The sequence below is a fragment of the Nicotiana tomentosiformis genome, chromosome 7 (assembly GCF_000390325.3).
Source record: "Nicotiana tomentosiformis chromosome 7, ASM39032v3, whole genome shotgun sequence".
Taxonomy (NCBI): Eukaryota; Viridiplantae; Streptophyta; class Magnoliopsida; order Solanales; family Solanaceae; genus Nicotiana; species Nicotiana tomentosiformis.
This window is the reverse complement of record NC_090818.1, coordinates 24,299,170-24,310,793: the sequence shown is the minus strand read 5'-3', so window position 1 is coordinate 24,310,793 and position 11,624 is coordinate 24,299,170. Positions and strand designations below refer to the sequence as shown.

Below are 11,624 nucleotides of genomic sequence, written 5' to 3'. Positions count from 1 at the left end.
ATCATGGTAAATGAGTCAATGGAATTTGGTGGCAGGTTATGATACCAAATTATTGCTCCCTTCGAGAGGGTCTCTCCGAATATTTTCAACAACACAGATTCGATTTCATCATCTTCTAAATCGTTACCTTTGATGGCACACGTGTAAGAGGTGACATGCTCATTTGGGTCGGTCGTCCCGTTATATTTGGAAATCTCGGGCATAAGGAATTTTTGGGGATTGGTTTTGGGGCTACACTCGAGGGAAAAGGCTTTTGCACGAATTTTTTGGAATCCAACCCTTTTTATCATTGGTGGTACCCCCGGGATCTGATCGACCCTGGAGTTATAGGTTTCTACTTTTTTATCATTTGTTTCGATCCGCTTTGTGAGATCCTTGAGTATCTTAGCAATTTCGGGAGTAGTCTCCGATTCTTGCTCATTTGACCTTACTATGGCTGGCTCCGTTCAGTGGACAATTTCTCGAGGTGGACTGGGCTCCGACCTTCTTGGTACCTGGGTTTGGATCTGTAACTGAGTTATTGCTACCTGTTGGGCTTGCAGCATTTCAAAAATCATACGCAAGCTGACTCCGTTTTCCTCAACGTTATGGGTGTCTCGAGCTACAGATCGAGTACCACAATGAATGCTATTTTCGGCTTCAGAACGTTGGTTTGCCTCAGGGGCCATATGCGAATAGACATCTAGTGGTACTTCGACTCGAGCTTCAGGTACGTCGACTCGAGCTTCAACGGCATCGACAAGCAGCCTTCCGGCCCTAGGCGTCAAGTTGTTGTTTTCATCCTGAAGGCAAGCTTCATTGTCAATGGGTAAGGCCATTAATCGAGGGTTTGTCATTGCTAATCCGAAGTCAAAGACACTTTCAAAAGACAAGCGTAAAATGGTGTGTATTGCAGATTTGTATCAAATAACCACTGTTATCCTTAGCCCCACGGTGGGCGCCAAACTGTTTACCCGAAAAACGGATAGAGTTGAATTTGTATGTAGTTCTAAGAATATGTGATATAACTTTACACAAATCGTAAAGACGAATGGAAATATCGAATATTGACTGTAGAGAATAAAAAATAAGCAAAGTTGGAAGGAGGATGATTTAAGGATTGAGCAAGATGAGTCAATTTATGAAGCTGAAAAAGGATAATTCTTCAGTATGAGAGTATATGATATCTGAGTTACAGTGTATGCAAAACTTGATCCTTTACAGAAATAATAACCAACCCATTTATAGTGGAGGGATCCTACTTTAGATACAATTAAAAATATATAGTGAGAGACCCATGATAAATCAGTTTTTCCATAATTCCTGCCAAGATTCTCTCTCCTAGTGCGGTTGCAACGGCTTTTGTCTATGAGCTCGATATTGTCTCGAGCTCGATATCGACTCGAGCTCTCGATCTTGACTCGAATTCGATTATGATTCGGAGCCTTGTATTGATTCGGGGACAGTGTTGGTCGGTCTCTGCCTCATAAGCTCGGTAACTTCATCATAGTTAGATTTGGATTCGAGCTCGACATTGATCGGTCCCCGGGGCTCGAAGCTTGATGACCTGACTGTGGACCTCAACCTGATCTTCGATCCAATGCATTACTATTTCGACCAGTTCGTACGAAAGACTAACCGATTTTTACCGTATACAATTAGCATTTTAATTGTTTGTCAATGGTGAGATCATACGAAAAAAATAAGGAAATTGAAACTTTTTTATGCATTATCAAAGACAATCTTCTATGTTTACGTGAACAACACAAAGAAAGATAATCATGTGGGCACCTTAAAGGAAGGCAAACTTATATGGACGATTATAATACTTCAACTTGAATTATAAACTTGAGAAATTTAATTCAGTTTCTCTTTTAATTCAATATAATGACGAGATTGTAATGATAGTCTCTTCATTTGCTCGTAAATAATTTTAATTATTACAAAGTGTTTAAGTTGAGTGTCCGAAGATAAAAGTACTACTACTTCACTTATAATTTACCTAGTTCACTTCTAAATGTAATAAATTATTCAAAATTATGTAACAGATTTTTTTTTTCCTCAGGGACAAATTGACCTTCACTGAGAGTTTAAAAAGATACTATTATAAATCTATCTTGACGATAGGATCTTCCTATTTGATTTCCACCTAATAAGTATAGACCTTTTAAATGGTATGAATAATATTAGAATGTGTGAGATAATTTACACTAAATTTAAGGGATGAAAATACAAGAGCAAGTTAATTGTTGAAGGTCCAATTATCATATGAACTAATATTATTTACGTAAAATAGGATTGTCATACCAAATATTCAACGTGACAATTTTCTTTGTGATATATTTCAACAACATGTAAATTACATTTGAATATGTGAGCAACATCGGCTATGATTGCAAATACTTCACGTCTAGAAGTTTCTCATTTGTCTTTAAGAAATTGTAGCCTTTTTACTTGCGCAGCCGCATACATATCAAGAAGTTGTTGTCGAATGAAAGTAGTAATTTGTAGATGTTGTATAGAAATTCGATCAACATAGGTCTTCTTTAGGGTGGCTAGTATATCATAATCAATTTCATGGTGTAAAGCTACAAAAAGAATAGTAGTTATTTATGATAAAGATATTTAATAGTTACTAATATCAAAAGGGTTTTATTGATATCATTTGCACGTACAAGGACACTTTGTCCGATTCAAGATTATGACTCGTAGTAACAAAAGAGGGATTAAAATTGGCCAAATAATAAGTGAAATAATACACTTTTTAAACGGGTTAATTAAATCATTAATCCAGATAAATTATTAACTATTTTGTACATGGATTTTTGACAAGGAAAAAGACAAGAAAAATAATGCTTCTAAACTTTCAAGTGAAACATGCAACTGAAGAAAGGAGCCGCGGGGGGGGGGGGGGGTAATTTTAAGAAAAACAAAAAAAGATGAAGAAAGAAATAAGAGGAAGCGAAAATGTTAAATAGCTTATACATTATTCTACTAATCTTCAATTGTCCAGATCATCTAGGCAAAGTATAATAATATAGCAAAAACTTACTTCTGGAAAACGTGAAGTGCTTTTGCCAAGGATAGCCGCAATAGATTTTTAGGGAACTTTAAACATAACAAGAAAAATAGTATAATGTGCCTGCAGTGATTAGAAAGTATGTTATGCAATTTTATAGAGTAAAGAATGTAAACAGACTCTGCAAAATTGTAACTACCGTGGAAGAAGAAACAAAGATGAAATGGAAAATTCTTTTGAAGGAGTAATAATTAAGGAAATTTACTGTCTGCCCGTTTGGATATAAGAATTTTTTTCCTTTTTTTCTAAATCAGCGTTTCTTCATAAAATTTCCAATTTTCACAAGATGCATTTTAGAAATTTTCGAAAATTTGAAAAACTCCAAAAAGTTATTTTTCAAAATTTTTACTCAAATCACTCACAGAACTTCAAAAACAACCAAAAATTATATTCATGTCCAAACACAACTCTAAATTTCAAATACCATTTTCACTTCAAAAAAATTTCCCTCTATTTTAGAATTTTACAATTCTTATGTCCAAACGCCCACTAATTATAGGTAGATGATCAAATTCTCCATCTTCAACCACGTTAATGTAATAATGAGTAATTGTTTTGTGGAAGATCAGTTATTTTAATAGGGACAAAATTGTAACTTAGATTTTAAAGGATATTATTCAACTGTGAAATGTAGGAGCTTCCTACTTTTAGTATAATAATATGATTATCAACGATGCTCTTATTTTATTAAGTAATATACACCAAATTTTTACACTATCAAATCATCTTTAACTGTTGTAATAGATAACACATTTGCCAAGCCATTAAATACATCTGGAAGGTGCATCCCCTTTTCACTAACAATGGTGATATACAGAGAAGCAGTATCCAGAATGATTAATTGTTTTATTTTCCTTTTCACTAGGAACTAGGAATGGTGCAAAAGATTGTTCACGATTTCGTGTCAAAGCAACCTTATATATATGCTTTCATGAAAATGATGTGAAACGGTACAAGCATTTCAGCTATGTTCTCCAATAAAACAAGAACAGCAATACATTTTGGCTATATAGCCTAAATTCTCCACAATTGGTTCCCAAGATTTATTTTGCATCACCTTAAACAAGTAACATAAAGATATGCATCAATTAAACAATAGACCACATAGAGTGAAAAACTAAAAATTGTTGAGTACATCATGTTTTAATTTGAATGTTTGAGCAGCAGAGTGAAAAACTAGAAGCAAGCAACGTACAATATTGAGAAATACAGCAGCGTGTGAGGTGTTCATAGGTGAAACAAGGGCATCTTTTCCTTACATACTTTCCCAAAGGTGCAGATAAATGATACTACTACATTACTTTGGCTAATTGCTTGTTTGAGTGGAGCAGCTAAAATTTTGTTTAGGCTTGATGGAATTTATACTACAGAGCACACTACAATTCACGATACACACACATAATTAGTTGGAGATGTACATTGCTTTCTCTTCACCACCAAAATAACTCAACTTCTGATGTTCACACGACTGCAGAAAGCTGAAATTAACGGAAAAATAATAGTTAAGAGTCAACAGCTTACACCTATAATGCGAGCATTTCTGTCAAGTTTACAATCAGAAATGGGTTTGGACATATTAGTGTATGTCCACATAATGATGAAGGATGCAATATTGAAGAAGGTTTGTGGAAAGAAATAAGAAGATTCAAATTAAACAATAAAAATGATTAGGTTTGTGGAAAAAATAACAAGATTCAAATTAAACCAAAAAAAAATGAAGTTACCAGCATGGAGAAAGGAGCAAACTTATGGATTCTCATTGGAGCATTCTGTTAGTTCAGATCTCAACATGTGATGGAGGAGGAAATCTACTCGCTGGCTCCGAGTCTTAGTGCTGTGCAATGGAAGTTGTCAATCAGAAAATTGGTTACATCCTATATGCGTTAATGAAAATTTCTCACAGTTTAAAATTAGTTAATAACACATACCCAACATTACGTCGCCGCTCACTTTTTGCTTCCTGAATTATAGAAAGAGAATTCAGGTTCACAAGAGTACTTAGAAATAAAGTGTATAAATACTTATTATTTAGCAAAGATAACACTGCTAAGTAACGAAATAAGAGATGTACATCTCCAAGGTTAGTACCGATTGGTTTGTTTAACGAGGACTTGGTTCAAGACTAAAGGAGCAAACCAGAGGGTAGGCTGGTGGAAAGACATAAAAGTCTTGAACTGTTTGAGGGTTATATAGTGATGAAAGCTAAGAATACAATTTAGTATGTTATGAAAACTGCTGCAGAAAAAGATGTGTAATGGTTGGTTTAAATGCAGAGAGTTGGGGGATTTAACAATAGGAGGAAGTGAGGGGAGAAGAGTAGAGAAACAGGTTTTATAGGGCAGAAGCTAAATATAGCTTGCACCAAGATATTTGTTGGTGTCATTCCATATGCTACTACATTTAGCAGTAATATTTTATTATGATTTGAAAACAGCTTCTGTTCTTCTCTTTTTAAGAGTGGCCTATCTGGTAGCTCATGAAGGAATATCTCTTTGTAAGTTTTGCTGGCTACAATTTTCATGAGGGTAAAAAATAACAGAGCATTTCTATGATGAGCCAAGAACTCCAACAACTCGCTAGAGTCTTTCAAGATGTTCCTGTCCGCAAAGGAATAACAAGAAATAATTATCTGCTGTTCATAAACTAACCTTGTCATCACCATCCACACATCTCGCTGATGCCTCTAGATCTACTTCTGCTTGAAATGCTTCCAAGACAAATGCTACAATCTAAAAAAGTCCAAGCAAAGGTGAAGTGTTAGTTTATCGTTTCAGCACTGATACATGCTATAGGGCTATACAGAGGATAAATACTTAGGAAAGAAGAAAGTGTCCGAACACAAAGGAAAAGCAAAAATGATAAGATCAACTATAAAAAACAAATCATTAGCTAAAAGTTTCTAAAAAATATGCAATATTACAACTTCTGTAATTTATTGAGCAGGAGTAGAACAATTAAGCTACCTTGCGTTGATATAGAATATAGTCGTACACACAAACCAGTATTACTACAAGAACAATAACAATTAGGCCTCAACCTTAAAGTAGTTGGGATCAGCTGTATGAACCCTCAGTATTCATTTTGCTCCATTTGGACCCATTTCATTCCAATATTCAAATGTACCAGTATCACTACCAAGAACATAAATGTTACGAAATTACATTCATGCATTACTTCTTACTTATATCATTATCTGTGCATACATAACTAAGCTTCTGAGACCATTTTGACAGCCATCAGAACAAATCTAGCAATTCTGAAAAAAAAGCAGATGCCTTATCATTTACTTCAATCTATTACTCCTAGCGCTACGATCGAAGCAGGGGTTGTTTTCTTATTGACCCCTCTCAGGAAGGTCGCTGAAGTGGAAAGTCTAAAGGCTAGTGATGCTAACATGGCTGGGGAAAGCCATGAAATCTCTGGAGATCTTAAGGTCATCAAGAAAAAGGCAAGTTGACTCGTGCATGAATTATCCAGTGATGATAAATGTCCAACTTCCCAATTAATGGCTCTAAATGGGCAGTCAACTGTATAGAATTCTTTAATTACTCTGTATGAAAAAAAACTGGTACCTATCTGTTCAAACATCTTCTCATTTATGAAATTTTTTAAATTGAATAAATATAAAATAAATATGAAGATCCAGAAATATCAGCAGCAAAACACGGAGTTAGCTTGAATTGGCTTGAATAAGACTACTTGAATATATATATATATATATATATATATATATATGTATGTATGTATGTGTGTGTCAGATGTCCGTTATATGGGTGGGTAAACATATTTAGATTATATCTTCTCAGATGATTCATAATCTAAAGGAACTAAATCCTTCCCACTTAGGAAGGAGGAATCTTCCTGGCATGGGTTTAGAACATTTTGAGGTCAGCTTTGAGTGGTTTAACTTTTCCAAATTCCAACTTCCGTATCAATCATGGAGAGAGAAATCAAAGGTCTTAGGAAACATCAATTTGGATACAGAATATTTCCAGTCATCAAAATAATTAGCTCTCAAGGGAATTTAAAGGCACATAAATTTAGCAGACAGCAGCTCATAAACATGTTGAATCACAAATAAAGCAATATAACAGTCTGTTTTGCGCATTAAGAGAAGAGGAGGGATCAAGAGCAGGCACATAAAACACAGATAACAAACTGGATATTGATGTAGTATACCTTCAAGTACCTAGAGATCAAAAAATGGGTAGCCACTGGAGAAGTACCCTCATTTTATGCAAACAGACACATTACCAATGTAATTATGTTATCTGGCATAGTGAACTCATGAGGACTTATCTCAACAATGAAATTTACTTTTTGGTTTGCCTTTATGTTTATGGAGAGCTTCAGTGGAAGTATAGAGACCAGACTTTGAAAAGAGTAGACATGGATGCTTACCAAATTTAACAGCCACAAAACTGAGATAAGATAGAAGCTGACAAAGTAGGCATAAGTCCAGGCAGTTCCCGTTAGTTCCTTGTAGCTCTGAAATGTTAGGAAATTATTATCAGCTACTTGGATCACCCATTGTAATAAGATATACCTACTTAAATTCATCAAGTTAGGAAAGCAGCCAGGTCAGAACTGTCAAAATGGAATTAATCATCAAAACTCTTTATATTTGCACGATAAAGCAATGCATGAAAGATGCAAAAACTGCAAATAGTTGTAACAACTAACATCTTACTACAGGTTACTCAAAGTTAATAAGTTCCCACGATTCATTGAATCCTCAAATACATAATTTAAACTTGTAAAGAAAGTCCACTTTGTTCACGTATGGGCTAATACTCAAAAAAGCACTAAGAGAAACCAAACCTATGACTTATCAACTAAGTTGCGCGGACTCTTCGATTTTGGTGCCGCCCCCGTCCGGATACGGATATGGGGACGGGATACGGTCAACTGACTTCGGACACTTTGACCGGAGTCCATCGACAAATTTGGGAGAAAAATTGAGATTTTGATTTCTCAAAATAAAAAATAAAACAGATTTAAAACAATAAAAGAATAATGTCCATCTTGGAGAATGAAAGATTGAATTGTACAATATTCATGTAAGTTTTTCACAGAATATCTCTCAAAATTTATAATTTTTTATAGCTCTATTTTTTATTAGCCGAATCTCCGCACCCGTATCCATATCCGGATCCGCACCCCCGAATCTTAAAATTTAGATTTTATCGAATCCGATACTCAGATCCGTCCCCGTATCGGATACCCGCACCCGAGCAATGAAAAAAAAAAACCAGATTTGTGATATTCATAGAACGTTGATCTTTTAAACCACATAAAGAAGGATGAGCAAATGGTGTTGGCTTTTCACAAACCACTCAAACATCAGAAATTTGCCAAGTGTCTTCGACTTCCATCTCTTTGGTGAGTACTCAATAAGCAAAAAAGAGAAACACTCTCCTCTCTCAAAATTGTTAATTACCACTCTACATAATAATCACCATCTCATAGCAGAGGAAATGTTCCTGAATAACAGAAATACCTCCTGTATATGTACTTGTCAATATAAACATTATGAAAGAATCTGAGCATCAGCCTAATGGTGGATGCTCAGCCTAATGGTCAAAGTCTTAGATCAGTGAAAACCCTTACATACTCGTCTAGGATATTGCATGTCTCCAACATAACCTGATTATAGAGTTCATGAATCAGACTTACAAGTGTCTGTCCAGGTCTACCAAAGGTTGGATCAGATACATGCTGAAATATTTGAGCATCCAAACCAAAACTTTAAAGTAATGGGTGCGGTTACGAAAATGGACATTGGGTTTAATTCAACCCTAAAAGCTAGCTCATGAGGTGAGGATTTCCCAAAACCTTATAAGAAGGGAAGGCAACTGCTCATCGCATGGGATACTTAACATCCCTGCCTTCCCCATGCATGGGACTGTGCATTGGTGCGTGGACAATATTAATTGGGGGGCCCATATTTGATAAAAGAAAAATAGGAATAGGTCTAGCTCTAATACGATTTTAAAGAATTTGAGCATCAAAATCCTAGAACCTTAAGCCAATTGGAGTAGTTCAGTATCATTTGAGCTCCTTTGGAAACCCTTACACAACCAATGAGGGACAAGTGTAATATTTTCTAGCAGGTGCAGTAGTCTAGAACCATTATACTCTTTCGGAAACCCTAATCCAAGTGATGTGTGCACTGTATAAGTGAATGCACATGGATGTTACTTTTTTCGTCTGTAAGATTCTCATTTTCTTAAAACCACACGACAAGCTTTCATCTCAATTATCCAGGAGAATTTTTCCTCCAAAGGAATTAATTCACAATCTGTAAAGACAAATATCTATCACAGCATTGACGAAACAAAGTTAGAATTCAGTAAAATATTACTTTAAATGTATGAAAAATACAGGACTGATTTATGAAGAATTTCAATGATAAAAGACGAAAAATACAAGTAAAAGATAGTTCTTCTAAGCAGATATAATGGTAATTGAGGAAATCCTAAAATCAGGATACCTGCATCCACACTTGCCAGTTTCCCATCACCAATATATTGAAAAGTGTGACCATGCCATTTGGATAGTCATTGAAGTTAAAAAGCAAATAGCTTAGACTGTCAAGAAAACAAAATTGATAAATTGACTTCCAAGTGGAGAACAGCACAAGAATATGCAACAAGAAAAAGGGATCTTGATATTATATGATAAATAGGATAAAATAGGTTCTTCCAAGAAGATAATTATGAAACAACAAAAAGATTATCCCCTTGTCGTTTGTTAAGAAAAATTGTCCTGTAGAATGCTCTAATTTAACCATTGACAAAAGGATACTCGTTACCAGCAAGATCAGTTTGGGCTAAATTGGGGTTTCCAGTGTTGACAATCCCCCCAAAGATCTGCACAAGTTAAAAGAAGAAACTAAGGATGAAAAGGCAGAGGAAGCATAGGAAAATAGTAGACACACAATACTGTAATATCAATAAAGAAAATGATGAGGAAAAGATATTTCAGTTTCTTGTATGACGCCATATAGACTAAAATCTGCAACCAAAGGCAATCTAACAGAGAAAAAGTCAAGTTAAGGACAAGGAGGTCTATACTTCAGAAAGATTAAAAACAGAGTTCACCATTACTTCAGGACAAATTTTTTGAAAGCTACTTCATTTAATAAGCAGAAAATGAGAGGAATGAAATCCTAATGGAGTGATTAGCATAGTAATAGGCTAATAGCAACAAAAGAAGTCAAATGTACCTGTAAACCAAGAGAGCAATAAAAGCATAAGATGCAGAATATGGTCCCCAAGTATGGCACCAGACTTGGTATAAGGGTAAAAAATGTGGCAACAAAAGCACGATAGCGTTCAACGTGCATCAAGAGTCTTATTAATCGTAACATTCTTGCGATAAGAAGATAGCGAATCCTGTAAGCAACATAGTTGTCAGCACACAGAAGCATTTAGTCTAACCAAAAGACAGGAGCGCTAAATTGTAAAGCATCAGAAAGAAAAGACACGGAGTAAACTGTGCAACCATATTCCTGTTTACTGTAAGCACCCAATAGTGGGTTTCTCATTCTCTTGCGGTGACACACATTCTATTAACATACTCTAAAAGTTTGACAATGCTATAATCTTAGGCAATCACATGAAGATGTGAATGTGCATTATACTAGGACTTGTGTTGTGACCACTGTAAGGATAATTAAGAATTTTTCTAATCATTCTCTAGCCTCTATTCTCTAGCTACAACACCTAAATCTTATTAATACCTCACTTTAAGAGTAGTATACAGAACACAGCACATAGAAAAAAAATCAAAACTCTATCCTATTGAGGAAGAAAAAACATCAATCAAATCATGGAGACACGCATCTATTTCACCGTCTCCAAAAAGTCTTTTGCTTGTACATGGTAATATATTCAGAAAAATAATTAAAGTACTCAAGAAATGCCAGAATTGCAAAGAGTAGAAAATTTGGCAGTCCCTGCAATATGAGCTATAGAGGCCTTTACCATTCTCCATTGGACAAGAAAGTCAGACCATCAGGGGCTACAAAAGTAGCTGTTTCTCCAATAACTGTGAAAATTGAATTCATCCATAAAATGAGTTAGAACCAGTAAAAGCAGAGAAAATGATTTTACCAATCTCACTATGTCCATAGAAGTGAGAAGTGCCAATTAATGCAAAGAACTTCACAAACAGTAACACTGATGAATGAGTTCACATAATTATACTTGTTTATTAGAAAATAAGATCGTTCTTGAACAGCCAGAGAAGTATTGGCAGTGGTGCACCATATTTTAGCAAAAAGACAAACAACCACCTCTAATAAATGAATTCAAATCATGGAAGTGCGCATATCTTTCAAGTAAGACACCATACTTCACATAAACTGCCATTTCCCAGCATGACAAAATTGTATCCTATCTTTCCATTGAGTTTTTCTCTTCGGATGGGGTGGGATGATGGAAGGACACAAGCAAGGTATATCACCAATAACCATCCAAGTTCAACTACTTCATTTGAGAGTTGTGAAGTCCTAGTTAATTAAAAGCTATAGAGGATCTCTTATCTCTTGTCTTTTCTCTAT

The 11,624-nt window shown here is 35.2% G+C and overlaps 1 protein-coding gene across 3 annotated transcripts in view; it reads right to left on the bottom strand.

Annotated features, from left to right (window-relative positions):
* Positions 1-4,138: 4,138 nt before the first annotated feature.
* Positions 4,139-11,624, bottom strand: part of LOC104111158 (two pore calcium channel protein 1A) — a 42,613-nt gene continuing 35,127 nt past the window's right edge. For all 3 annotated transcript variants that reach the window (XM_070181393.1, XM_070181392.1, XM_070181394.1), the window contains 9 exons: positions 11,047-11,110; positions 10,287-10,455; positions 9,866-9,930; positions 9,552-9,642; positions 7,460-7,546; positions 5,707-5,787; positions 4,987-5,018; positions 4,783-4,892; positions 4,139-4,536 (listed from right to left, as the gene is read on the bottom strand). In XM_070181393.1, coding sequence (XP_070037494.1) covers positions 4,805-4,892; positions 4,987-5,018; positions 5,707-5,787; positions 7,460-7,546; positions 9,552-9,642; positions 9,866-9,930; positions 10,287-10,455; positions 11,047-11,110 — 677 coding nt within the window. In that variant the 3' untranslated portion in view covers positions 4,139-4,536; positions 4,783-4,804. The remainder of the gene's footprint in view (positions 4,537-4,782; positions 4,893-4,986; positions 5,019-5,706; positions 5,788-7,459; positions 7,547-9,551; positions 9,643-9,865; positions 9,931-10,286; positions 10,456-11,046; positions 11,111-11,624) is intronic.